Source organism: Schistocerca gregaria, chromosome 7 (assembly GCF_023897955.1).
Source record: "Schistocerca gregaria isolate iqSchGreg1 chromosome 7, iqSchGreg1.2, whole genome shotgun sequence".
Taxonomy (NCBI): Eukaryota; Metazoa; Arthropoda; class Insecta; order Orthoptera; family Acrididae; genus Schistocerca; species Schistocerca gregaria.
This window is the reverse complement of record NC_064926.1, coordinates 497,690,689-497,705,169: the sequence shown is the minus strand read 5'-3', so window position 1 is coordinate 497,705,169 and position 14,481 is coordinate 497,690,689. Positions and strand designations below refer to the sequence as shown.

Below are 14,481 nucleotides of genomic sequence, written 5' to 3'. Positions count from 1 at the left end.
AAAAAGAAGTTAAGTGCTTGAATGCTAGTGTGAATGCCAATTTCTGTTATGTGTTACTGTGCTTCACATATCTATCCACTATAAGTGAGTGGCTGCCTTTATCTAATTTTAGGTAATGAACATATCAACAACTTGTGAATATATATAGACTTACTAAAACCTATTCTTAATACAACAATGTCACAGTTTTATAACGTGCAGCAACAAGCTCTTCAGTAGCTCTATGAATTATTTAAACCTTACTTTCTGACTACACGATGCTTTATTAAATGCGCAAACAAAGTTGACACTTGGCGCAGTGTCTGATGGGAGCGACTGTAAATTGGAAATGCCTTTACAGTTGCTCCCGTCAGCCACCACGCCGAGTGTCAACTTTGTTTGTGCATATAATAGTTCAACTTGGGATCCAGGATATTCTATATGTTTTCTTAATGTCATTTCTAATTATATCTACATCTATACTCTGCAAGCCACTGTGAAGCACATAGCAGAGGATACGTCCCACTGTAACAGTTATTAGGGCTTATTTCCATTCCATTCATGTATAGAGCATGAGAAAAAAAAATTCCCAATCTAATGTCTCTATGCGTGAATGCTTTAATTAGTCTAATTTTTATCATCACAAACTCTATGGAAGCAATATGTGGTTCTGCAGTTCAGTATGTTTACTTTTAAAAATATTATTATTTATTTATCCATGGATCATATAATAATCTACATCTACATTCATACTTCGCAAGCCACCCAACGGTGTGTGGCGGAGGGCACTTTACGTGCCACTGTCATTACCTCCCTTTTCTGTTCCAGTCGCGCATGGTTCGCGAGAAGAACGACTGTCTGAAAGCTTCCGTGCGTGCTCGAATCTCTCTAATTTTACATTCGTGATCTCCACGGGAGGTATAAGTAGGGGGAAGCAATATATTCGATACCTCATCCAGAATCGCACTCTCTCGAAACCTGGCGAGCAAGCTACACCGCGATGCAGAGCGCCTCTCTTGCAGAGTCTGCCACTTGAGTTTGCTAAACATCTCCGTAACGTTATCACGGTTACCAAATAACCCTGTGACGAAAGGTGCCGCTCTTCTTTGGATATTCTCTATCTCCTCCGTCAACCCGATCTGGTATGGATCCCACACTGATGAGCAATACTCAAGTATAGGTCGAACGAGTGTTTTGTAAGCCACCTCCTTTGTTGATGGACTACATTTTCTAAGGACTCTCCCAATGAATCTCAACCTGGTACCCGCATTACCAACAATTAATTTTATATGATCATTCCATTTGAAATCGTTCCGCACGCGTACTCCCAGATATTTAACAGAAGTAACTGCTACCAGTGTTTGTTCCGCTATCATATAATCATACAATAAAGGATCCTTCTTTCTATGTATTCGCAATACATTACATTTGTCTATGTTAAGGGTCAGTTGCCACTCCCTACACCAAGTGCCTAACCGCTGCAGATCTTCCTGCACTTCGCTACAATTTTCTAATGCTGCAACTTCTCTGTATACTACAGCATCATCCGCGAAAAGCAGCATGGAACTTCCGACACTATCTACTAGGTCATTTATATATATTGTGAAAAGCAATGGTCCCATAACACTCCCCTGTGGCACGCCAGAGGTTACTTTAACGTCTGTAGACATCTCTCCATTGATAACAACATGCTGTGTTCTGTTTGCTAAACACAGGATTTGTCATCATAAAACAAGGATAATAAATAGCTCAAATATATAGAAAAATTGAAAACATAGGGATATTTTTATGAGGGTAGGGCAGGTGGTTGGCTGATTCCTTGCTGAAGAAACCATCCTGGCATTAGCCTAGATTCATTTAGGAAAACCATGGAAGCCTAAACCAGAAGGAGTTGACAGAGCAAATTGCATGCTTCTGAATATAACACCAGTCTCTTAGAAATAGCAATGCATCATTCAGTTGGTCCCTGTTGTAAATTATTCTTTTGTCCAAACACAATTTGCACTGTTCAAGTTCAACAGGTAATTGTGGTACTGTGTTCACACATTCGCACAGGCAAATATTTTGAATACACCCAATCTATTACAATGGTGCATTTGCAACTATGTAATGCACAAAAATCACAGAAAGTCCCTCTGGAGTGCAAAAAGTTTTACAATAGGTAAGAAATACACCTTATTCACAATGATCCATGCTACAGGAAACTAACTAACAATACATGGAAGAACATGGGAAAACAATCCATGAATAAATACAAACCAGTTAGTAATGTACTAAATATGCTGTTTAGTTAGTTTAGGAGAGTGTTGTCAACTACATTGTATGTTGAATGCAAGTCAATCATTACTGAAACTGACATGTTCCACATCCACAAGAATTGTCTCATTTTTGGATCCATGGAACAAAAATTGAATCTAATCTACTATGTTCAGATACCAGGGACTGTACTTCTTGGAATAAACATACTCTCTTAAATATTGTTAAATCATCTGACAAAGGAAAATAATCCTATGTGTGACAATGACCATGAAGTTCATAAACATATAACAATAATTTTAAAGCATAATATACTATGTAACACAATGGGCATGTCATTCAAATTTCCTAAGGGAACAGCTTATAGAAGAGTGTGAAGAACTCCGATAATGTCTTATGGCGTTAGTCAAGTGTAACAAGAAAAATGAAAACATTCCAGAATATCTGAGACATGTATTGATTGGAAAATATAGCTGGTGGATGTTTTTGATTTGGCTCAAAGCCATAAAATATATCACAATGGAGAAATATTGTAAATGTAAGGCACACAAGAAGAAAAATCTGAAAGGACTGACAAACAGTGATAGAACAGTTTTAACATTTCGGGCACTCTGCTAATAGCTCATTTGCCTAATGCACTTTTCTCCCTTTTTTAAATGTATTTTTATACCCACTATATCAGAGAACACAACAATAATTTCCACTGTTCAATTTCAAAGATTCGATTTGTTCAAAATTGACTGTATACAGGAAAAAATTGTGTCAAAAATTATTTAATATATACTTATGTCATTGATACAGGGGACATACACTATGTATATCCTTCAGACTCCGTGTGTAAAATTATGGCTTATTTTTATACCATGATCTCCAAACTGAATGCATCTACTATTTGGCAAGGTACAATAAAAATATAAACAAGTTTATTTTAACAGTGCTTCTCACTACTTGTAAGCATCCCTGCTTCTGTCAGACCCACATTATTATAATTGGCCTGTAGCATTTCCTTTCACGCACCTTCTCCAAAACACCTACACAACCTAAACGCCTGTGCAAGTTATGTTATTTTTAGACAGTATATAATTTTATGAACACAATAAAATCACTTTGTTGTCAATCCATTAATTAGGAGACAAGAGTATGTGACCGATAACAGATTATAATTTACTTGAACTTGGAGCAAGACAGTTCCAGATCTTTGAGAACTATGGAGAATTGTCTTCAAAGAAATTGTTACATTGTTTGCCTCATATAAGACACACATATTCATATTAAACACACCATCCACTTCAGTTTCCCCATCTTAACATAGAAATGATATATCGCAATGTGAATATTTTAACTTCTGCCCATGTTTATAAGGTAGTCATACTTGGTGAATTGTACGAGTCTTATTCCAAACAGCGACTACATGCACACACAAAATAATTCCATGTAATATGATAGTTCTACTGCTGTTCATAAATTTTTTTGATATGTCAACACCTCTGTTTTGAGTTAGGCTATGAGTAATTTACAGATCATCTTCAAGTGATGACATTTAGAGTGCATGTCTACATGACACTTAGAAATTATTGTGGCACAAATCAAGACCACACTCCAGCTCCTTTTCACATTTATCACTTCAAAACTTTTATTTACTAAGTTCCTACAATTTGACACTACTGCTAATAGTACATTATTACTCCCCAAAACTAAATCTTCGATATTTTTTGGAATTATGTATGTATTCTTGTGCCAGATACTTTTCAGGTAACACGAGTTCCACACTATACATTTTGAATCGCACGGCAAGTTCGAGAGAAAGCTATCTTCGTGCAGTATTTGTACGTATTTGTAAAGTTTTGCATTTTGTAGTTTAAATTATAAGATGCCAAATAATGTTTTTTTTTCCATTTTTCGCACTGTTTTCTCTTATTTCAAAATGAAATATGGGAAAAAATCAAGTGTAGATTAGGAAAGTGGAAGAAGTAAACTGCATAGTTTTTATATATCAGTAGGCTATTATCGGACTTCCTGATACTGTAGCACAACGAACCGAAAAAACGACGCATCTTGGATAGATCTTAAATTTTGCAGTATCATTGAAACTGTGTAGAAAAACTACCGAAATAAACATCTCAAGGCAACAAGTGAACACTTGTCAGCACGTTGAAATGTAGCATGTTTCAAATTATTGTCTACTTTAAGTTGAAATCTACAGTTATAAAACAAAATAGCACAGGCAGTACTGTACACAGAAATAACGTCTGACGTCGATCACTACTATTCATATATATAAATGAAGGTGTCACTTAGTCACAGCCTCATAACTTACCTAATGCAGTTATCGGGATCGTTTTTACAATCGGTGTTACACCGAAACCTCTCCCAAGACAACCACCCCATAGGGGGTGTGCGAGCCAGTCCATTTTCAAGTGCTTCGACGAATGTCAACACCAAGCACAACACTGCGCACACCGCATCACGATTCATGATGCGTTACACTACCTGAAAATAAGAGATGTCATATAGTTTGTTTCACTCGCGCACCGTCTTCGCACACCACCGCTCACCGACTGACTGACTTTATGTAACTCCGAGCAGACTTGGCGGCTGCTGCAAGCGGCCGACTCCCACCACTGTCAGCATTCAACCTCACTTTCACCCGTCGGCCCCGTTCCCCGACGAAAAAAAATGTAACTACGGCAAGTCTGACGCTTGTCAAGCCCAGAAAAACGACTGTAATACTTCGTTTCGATCAATCTTGCCCCGTTTCCCTCACGAACTGAATTCAGATAGCATAATAAAATCAATTTCCGCGAAAAGTAAGTACAATGAAACAAGGATTTTACACGAACACTCACTGCAACAGTTTAATCCACGTCCAACAATAATTTACAGATTAGGCAGACTCATTGTCATCCCTGTCGTTTGATTCCGGTTTATGTATTTTAATGTGACATCTTATTTATCCGTGATGTCATTGCTTATTTCTACATTTGATTCTTTTTATTTTTCTAACTAATCTCAACACATGCTTTTCTTGTACGAGTTCGCTGACTCACAACAAAATAAACAAAAACCGTATTACATGCTGCCAATGGTACCAGAGATAAAATGATGTACACTCGAAAAACGTTGCGTTCGTAGTAACCTATCCCCGTATTGAATTTTTATGACCGACTGGTGTCTCCTATGGCTTATTTCTATTACCGAATTTTAATTTAATTTAATGTTCATAAGTCGAAGGAAGGTAAGCACGGCGCAGGAGGCGCATAGCAATCTAAATATTAGGCATCGAATTCATGCAAACTGCGCGTCATACTTGTATTCCAACAATCCCACAACTCCAGATTGTAGGCCAGAAATGAAACCATACGTATTTCACAAAATTTATTTTTTTTCGATCAGAATCAGAAGTAACAGCTATAAATCAACAAAAAATAAGTCTTACTCCAATCTGCTACGCTTGCAAGGAATGAATAGGGCACTCCACATTGGTCGTTTTCTCGTTTCCACAAGATCAGTTCACAAAATCAGCTTTTAAAGAGGCTGTAAGTACTACGCCGTGAAGCTTTTATTTCACTTATTGAGGCGATATTTCTATTGGCAGAGGAAGAAACACCATGGATCACAAAAAACACAAAATAAAGAAAATCACGTCGAATTGATGGAATACCACCAACAGAAACCAAATATTGCACCGTAACCTGGGGTAAATAGGAACATGAAGGTGAATAGAGACAAACACTGAGAAAATTTAACTAAATGAAACTTCACGTTGTTTTCGTTTTCTCGAGTTTTCGTTTAAAGTGTTGGATCAGTGCACTTAACATGGCTAACCTGTTGTCTACAAAATGTTTTGCCTCAAAAATCGTGTTTTTATCATGTTGGTAGTCATTTTAACCTGCTTTAATCTGCATTAAATTTTTATACCGCTTAAACTGTTGTATGATGTTAGCTAGTGACTGGATTTACGTTTTACTGGAGCTATATTCTCAGTTCATTGTATTTTGGGGTGAGTACTTGTACATAATAAATGCATTGGTGAAGGACATGATATTGCAAAAGTAGTAACGGACAAGAAAAAATGGCGATAAAGAATTAGAAGAACAAAAAAGTGGTAATTTAGCAATGGAGAAGAAAGATAACGCTGAAATTAAAAAAAATTGCAAAAACGTAATCCATACTAGTATGTATCCTAATGTATTAAGTAATTTTGATATAGAAAGCAATTAGAAATCAAATACTTTCATGGTGTTGTTATGATTGATAAATTACATAATAAACAAAAAAGTACTCTGGAATAGTTCATTTTGACACATCTGATTTTGTTGCTACTCATTGGATATGTTATTATAAGAATAAAGATAAAAATTGTGTTTGATTCATTCGAAGAAAATATTCCTGAACAACTGGTTAAATATCTTGGCTCAAGCGAGTTGTACTACAATACACTGGTGTCCAGAATTAAAACAATAGATGGTAATTTTACAATGTTGCGTTTATTTTGGCACAAAACAGTATAAATAGGTGATAAGAGAGTGGAAACAATGTAAAGAATACACAACGCAAACAACTGCAACATGCGTAACAGTAGACAAAACCTTTCTTCGTTTTTTCCAACTTAACGGGTTTGCACACACATTATGACAACTGGTTAATGTGCTCAGAGTGTGACCACTTCTGGCAGCTATGCTGTGAACAATGTCATCAATCTCATGTTGAGGCAACAACGTCCATACCTCCTGCAGAGCTACTCACAAGTTTTGGAAAATGGCTGGTGGAAGCTTACATGATGCAACCCATCTTTCCATGCATCCCATACATGCTCTATGGGATTCAAATCGGGAGATCTAGCAGACCATGGTATTTGTACAATATCTTCCATTTCCAAGAGAACATTAACCACCTGTGCTCCATGAGATCGAGCATTATCGTCCATCAATGAGAGGTCTGGGCTCACAGCACCTCACAACAACAGCACATGAGGTCCAGAGATCTCCTTACAATACCCGACAGCAGTTAAACCTTGCTGATTCACTTGTACAATTTCATGAAGAGGTGCTCGTGTGGTTAACATAATCCCTATCCACACCATTAGGGACCCTCCTTGGTATTTGTCTCTTTCACAGTATTTGAGTCCTGAAATCGAGTTCACGTTCCCTCCAGATGCGAATCCGTCGAGAATCACTCTACAGACCACATAGGGACTCATGTGTGAAAAGAACAGTAGTCCCTTCTGCAAAGACATGAAAGAGGTACACAACCAGCATGTCTCCGACAGTAAAGGGTACTCTTCCAAAGTCTCCTGTACACCGTTTGTCTCGATACAACACGTCCAGTGGATACTGCAAGGTCAGATGCCAGTTGCTGTACAGTACCAAGGCAGTACTGCCATGCCCTTAGAGCCAAATAAAGGTCTTCTGTTTCTGATGTCACAAATGGTTGGCCCTGCCAACGATACAGTTCTGGTCTCTATAAACTGTCGCCACATCTGAGAAACAATAGAACAATTCACATTAAGCTATCAGGCTACATCAGTTTGCGACTATCCTGCTTCCATTCTTCCTATCGCCCTCCATCACAGGCAGTCTGGTAGGCGTCTACTCTGTGCCATACTGCACCATACGTGACTGTGTATACAGCAATTGTGGCTGAGAGACTCTACAGCAAACATGATCCCATTTGATAGATACCCTGACGGCATTGTTGACGTGGTTATGCATTGACTGGAAAGTCAGTTTCCGTGCAGAACACGATCGTATAGACGTCTGTTACATCGTGAATTAGACACAAAACAGCAAAATAGCGGTTTTTTGCTTTAATTTTGTACACCAGCGTTGACAACGAAACAACATTTTAAAGAAGTAATTTGTGGCTATTTGAGTATATTTATTTTAAAACTGATGTCAGATAATAATAATTTACATGAAATTTACAGTGAAGCGCCAAAGAAACTGATATAGGCATGCATATTCAAATATAGAGCTATGTAAACAGACAGAATATGGTGCTGTGGTAGGTAACGCCTATACAAGACAACAAGTCTCTCACACAGTTGTTAGACTGATTACCACTGCTACAATCTGGAGTTGTGAGAGTGTTTGGAATACAGCTATGAAGCGTACTTTGTACACTTTTGATGCACAATATTTACACTGCTATGTGCCGCCTGCATCATGCTTACCTTCCTTCGACTTATAAACATTAAATTAAATTAAAATCTGGTAAAGGAAATCAGCCATAGGAGACACTGGCAGGATATCAAGATTTAAGTGAATTTGAACATGAGGTTACAGTCAGAGCACAAGGGATTCGACACAGCATCCCCGAGGTAGTGATGAAGTGGGGATTTTCCCATACGACCGTTCCACCAGTGTACCATGAATATCAGGAATCCAGTAAAATATCAAATCTCTAACACACCGTTTACATACCGTTTACTGAATTACTCTATCGATCTTTGTTTTCGAGATATTTAATTTTGAAATCAGGGATCCCTTTTCTGGACACCCTGTATAATGTCAATGAACTGCAAATTTTACATCCAACACCATTTAGTAACCCTTAACGTGAAATGAAAATGAAAGATAAAATTTTTACATCTCAAAAATCAGCTAAAGCAGTACTGTTTAGGCGAATAACTCTTGTTTGATGATAATTTTTAGCACCAAATGACGATAATGGCATGGATCAATAAATTTAATTCTTATTAAATGTTTAAAGTATGTAAGTGGTCAATCACATCTGGTGCAAAAAATTTACTGAAACACAAAATACTTAAAGAGTAAGAACTAAAAATGGAAGATAAAAAATTTGTCATATTTGCACAATATGTAAAACTAAAAAGGGTAAATTTGTTAAAAATTTATTGTAGATATAGAGGTAGGTGATTCACCCGCACCTTCAAATTTTTGCTGAGAAATTATTAATGCATTATAAACACAAATGAGAAAAAATTGTGAAATAAGAAGTGTTGTTTTTTGGGTATAGATCGCTCATGTTAAGCTGATCTTGTAGAAATGGATTCTGGAAATTTTAAACATAGATAAAGGATTTATATATTTATTAATTGTTAATGGTTTTCAAAATTTGCAATACCACTTAAAGATAAAACTAGTACAAATATTCCAGAAACTTTTCAAAATTTTAAAGCTAAGATGTGCACGAAATTTAAAAACAAATAATGGTAAAGAATTCTACAAAAAAGATTTTCAACATATAATGATAATTACAGCATTAATCAATATTCTACTTTCACTTAATTAAAAGCATCTGTTGTTAAAAATCTAATGAAACTCTTAAAGACAAGATGTGGAAAAAGTAGCTCTTCAAGTGGATTGAACTACATGAAAAACTGGTTGATGAATAATTAAATGAAGTATTCAACAAAAAAATTAAGTCAATAGGAGTAAATGACAAAAAGGATAAGCCACCTTTCATTGTACCTAATGATAAACCTGATATACAGAATTGGCAATAGAGTTAGAATTAGTAAACTTATAGAAATTTTGATAAAGGATACACACCTAATTGGTCAATAGAAATTGTTAAAATTGAAGATTTCGTTCATTCTGAGCAAATCACATGTAAATTAATGGTACTAGATGAAGAAAAAATAAAAGGAAATTTTTATGAGTATGAAGAATAGAAAACTAATTATCTTGGTGTATATACAGTTGAGAAAATTTTGAGAAATTAAGGCAATCAAATGTGTGTTATATGGTTTAGATTTGATAACTCACATAACAGTTTCATAAAAGTGACTATTAAACAGTGTCTAGACTGTGTCAAATATTTCTTTCATCTTGTAAAATTTGTTGCTCAGTATATCCAATAATTAATGAAAAATAATTTATGTAAAAATTAATATTCTGATTCAATTCTTCATTCATTTCACTGTACAAGTTAATCGAGTTTAGGTTACAAATGTTTCAAATGGCTCTAAGCACTATGGGACTTAACATCTAAGGTCATCAGTCCCCTAGACTTAGAACTACTTAAACCTAACTAACATAAGGACATCAGACATATCCATGCCTGAGGCGGGATTCTAACCTGCGACTGTAGCAGCAGCACAGTTCCGGACTGAAGCACCTAGAACCGCTCGGTCACAGAACCCGGCTTTGGGCTACATTGTATTCTTATGATTTCTTCACCATTTGAATGTGTGTCTGAAAGTACAGTTAACCACGTTTTTAGCTTTCTTCTCTGACATCCAGTCACATAGTAACTACACTCAAACTCATTATCAAATAACTGCAGAATAACAAACATATTTCTCAAATTATTTTTTCATGTTGTACAAGATGTGGCTGCATTTCGATAATTTGTTCTACAAGCAATTCTTCATGTAGTTTTAAATCTTCAATTTGTTTTGTCCATATTCATTGATAAATATGGTTCTTTTTGTCTTAAGTTAAACCCAATGACTTGCTGGGTTTCGATATATTTTCATATTTGATTTATCATCACTATCTAATTGTTTTCGAACTGCATCATCAGTATCTTTATACTCCAATATCTTTAGCTTCAAACCAAGAATCATTATCTTTACCAATTGTCACAAATGCTACTTTGTTATTACACACAATCCTCATGTTATTCTGAAATATATTCATTTAAGATGCTTCAGCAATACATGTACTTGGGAATTTTTCTAAACTCCTGGAAATTGAAATAAGAACACCGTGAATTCATTGTCCCAGGAAGAGGAAACTTTATTGACACATTCCTGGGGTCAGATACATCACATGATCACACTGACAGAACCACAGGCACGTAGAACAGGCAACAGAGCATGCACAATGTCGGCACTAGTACAGTGTATATCCACCTTTCGCAGCAATGCAGGCTGCTATTCTCCCATGGAGACGATCGTAGAGATGCTGGATGTAGTCCTGTGGAACGGCTTGCCATGCCATTTCCACCTGGCGCCTCAGTTGGACCAGCGTTCGTGCTGGACGTGCAGACCGCGTGAGACGACGCTTCATCCAGTACCAAACATGCTCAATGGGGGACAGATCCGGAGATCTTGCTGGCCAGGGTAGTTGACTTACACCTTCTAGAGCACGTTGGGTGGCACGGGATACATGCGGACGTGCATTGTCCTGTTGGAACAGCAAGTTCCCTTGCCAGTCTAGGAATGGTAGAACGATGGGTTCGATGACGGTTTGGATGTACCGTGCACTATTCAGTGTCCCCTCGACGATCACCAGAGGTGTACGGCCAGTGTATGAGATCGCTCCCCACACCATGATGCCGGGTATTGGCCCTGTGTGCCTCGGTCGTATGCAGTCCTGATTGTGGCGCTCACCTGCACGACGCCAAACACGCATACGACCATCATTGGCACCAAGGCAGAAGCGACTCTGATCGCTGAAGACGACACGTCTCCATTCGTCCCTCCATTCACGCCTGTCGCGACACCACTGGAGGCGGGCTGCACGATGTTGGGGCGTGAGCGGAAGACGGCCTAACGGTGTGCGGGACCGTAGCCCAGCTTCATGGAGACGGTTGCGAATGGTCCTCGTCGATACCCCAGGAGCAACAGTGTCCCTAATTTGCTGGGAAGTGGCGGTGTGGTCCCCTACGGCACTGCGTAGGATCCTATGGTCTTGGCGTGCATCCGTGCGTCGCTGCGGTCCGGTCCCAGGTCGACGGGCACGTGCACCTTCCGCCGACCACTGGCGACAACATCGATGTACTGTGGATACCTCACGCCCCACGTGTTGAGCAATTCGGCAGTACGTCCACCCGGCCTCCCGCATGCCCACTATACGCCCTCGCTCAAAGTCCGTCAACGCACATACGGTTCACGTCCATGCTGTCGCGGCATGCTACCAGTGTTAAAGACTGCGATGGAGCTCCATATGCCATGGCAAGCTGGCTGCACTGACGGCGGCGGTGCACAAATGCTGCGCAGCTAGCGCCATTCGACGGCCAACAACGCGGTTCTTGGTGTGTCCGCTGTGCCGTGCGTGTGATCATTGCTTGTACAGCCCTCTCGCAGTGTCCAGAGCAAGTATGGTGGGTCTGACACATCGATGTCAATGTGTTCTTTTTTCCATTTCCAGGAGTGTATATAATACAAAACAAATATATTAGATTTCTTATTTTTATTAAGATAATTTTATATATATAACTGTATTACGTGATACAAATGAGGAATATAACACTTTCATATTTCACATTTATATTTTATCCTGCTGATGATGATTCAATATTAATAGATGAATTAACTAATAAGAATGTGAATTATTGTAGAATTTAAATGGAGAGGAAATATGTATTGTTTATGAATATTACAAAAAAATATAGCAAACATTTGTATTCTGTTCTATTCCCAAATATTTATTTAAATAATTAAAGATTGGTTTCCTTTTATCTATTTACTTCAGTATATGCTGTGCTATAACTTTTAAAGAAACTAGTAAACGTTCCTTTTTTATTATCCACAGTTTTCAAGCCTCTGGTACACTGGAAACTGAAATAATATAATGAATAAAACAGGAAATATCATTAATAACCAATAAATTTTTCTCTTAAAATATCTTTCTTCTGGAAATAAATAGTTATATATATATATATATATATATATATATATATATATATATATATATATATATATATATATATTTAAATAAGGGTTAAATGTTATAAATGGGGAGACTTAACGCAAGCAAATTAAAAGATAGACCAAAATAAATAGGTATAAAGATTATTCTAAAATAAGAAAACAACAACTTATTGATCTTCTTAGGGATAATATCAACAATAACAATAATAATGAACTATCAGCTAAAGAACAACAACTTATTTATCGTATGTAAAAACATCTATATTTTAGACAATTATATGAATTTTATTTAAAAATGGTTCTTATGGAGATACAGTTGTTGGTTAGACAAAAAAGAAATTGAATTAGATAGGACATGTATAACAAAGAAAGAAAAATTATCTGAAGATTTTATGAGAAATTTTAAAGAAAAAAATCAGATGGAATAATATATCAAGGTATCAAAAATTATCTGAAGATTTTGTGACTGAGTTTCAGTATAAAGTAAACTGGTTATGTGTATCAGTGTACCAGAGATTATGTGCAGATTTTGTGAGAGGATTTCAAGATAAAGTAAGCTGGGATAGTATGTGATACTGACTACAAATATGGGAAGAGTTTACTAGACAATTTCAGGATAAAGTAAAATAGCTATACACATCAAGTGAACAGGTATTATCAGAAGATGTTATGAGAAACTTCAAGAAAAAATAGACTAGGAGCAATCCCACACAGACAAACACTGTCTAAACATCTCATGAGAGAATTGAAAAATAGAAAAATTTGGAGAATATATCCATGTTTCACAATTTATTTGAAGATTTTATGACAGAATTTCAAGGGAAAATATAACAAGTGATTAGGTATTGCTAGAAGATTTCATAACAGAATTTAATTATGAAGTTAACCGTGAAAATATTTTAAGCTACAAAAATTTATCTTAGTCTTTCATACAAAAAAAGAAACCTTCTGAAATAATAGAACAGACAGCAGGTGGGGATTGTATACACCTTTAAATGATCAAAATCATCACTTTGTCAAAACTAAATGTAATAATGTGTTTCAAAAAGAATGTATTGATAGATGGTTAGTAGGTCATCCTTCTTGTCCAGGATGTAGAAATGCTATTAAAATTTTGTAGAATTACTCAGTTTTGGTGCAGTGACAGCTAAAGCATCATATCCTTAAAGATCAGCAACTTGATTTGCATGGTTTATTCTTTTCATCAATCATCATAAACATTTGCTTTTTCTCATACGTAAGCTTCTTGTGGATGATGTTGATGAATGACTCCATTTAATAGAAATTTAAATTGGAAACATTTGTTGTTGATTTTTCATTTCCTTTCAATACCTACAGTCTTGATCTTAATAATTTTATATATTAGATTAGATGGGTAGATCACATAACTAATGAGGAGGTATTGAATAGGATTGGGGAGAAGAAGTGATCAGTTGGTAGGACATGTTCTGAGGCATCAAGGGATCACCAATTTAGTATTGGAGTACAGCATGGAGGATAAAAATCGTAGAGGAAGACCAGGAGCTCAATACAGTAAGCAGATTCAGAAGGATGTAGGTTACAGCAGGTACTGGAAGATGAAGAACCTTGCACAGGATAGAGTAGCATGGAGAGCTGCATCAAACCAGTCTCAGGACTGAAGACCACAACAACAACAACAATTAAAAGCATCATAAATGGAT

The 14,481-nt window shown here is 36.7% G+C and overlaps 1 protein-coding gene across 4 annotated transcripts in view; it reads right to left on the bottom strand.

The window, feature by feature from the left end:
• Positions 1-14,481, bottom strand: part of LOC126281182 (alpha-N-acetylgalactosaminidase) — a 123,287-nt gene that overhangs the window by 79,307 nt on the left and 29,499 nt on the right. The window contains exons 1-2 of one of the 4 annotated variants that reach the window (XM_049979881.1): positions 5,082-5,336; positions 4,553-4,725 (exon numbers count right to left, since the gene is read on the bottom strand). In XM_049979881.1, the coding sequence (XP_049835838.1) occupies positions 4,553-4,710 (158 nt within the window). In that variant the 5' untranslated portion in view covers positions 4,711-4,725; positions 5,082-5,336. Of the gene's footprint in view, positions 1-4,552; positions 5,337-14,481 lie in introns of those variants that run through there. The other 3 variants (XM_049979879.1, XM_049979882.1, XM_049979880.1) reach the window with 3 other exon arrangements.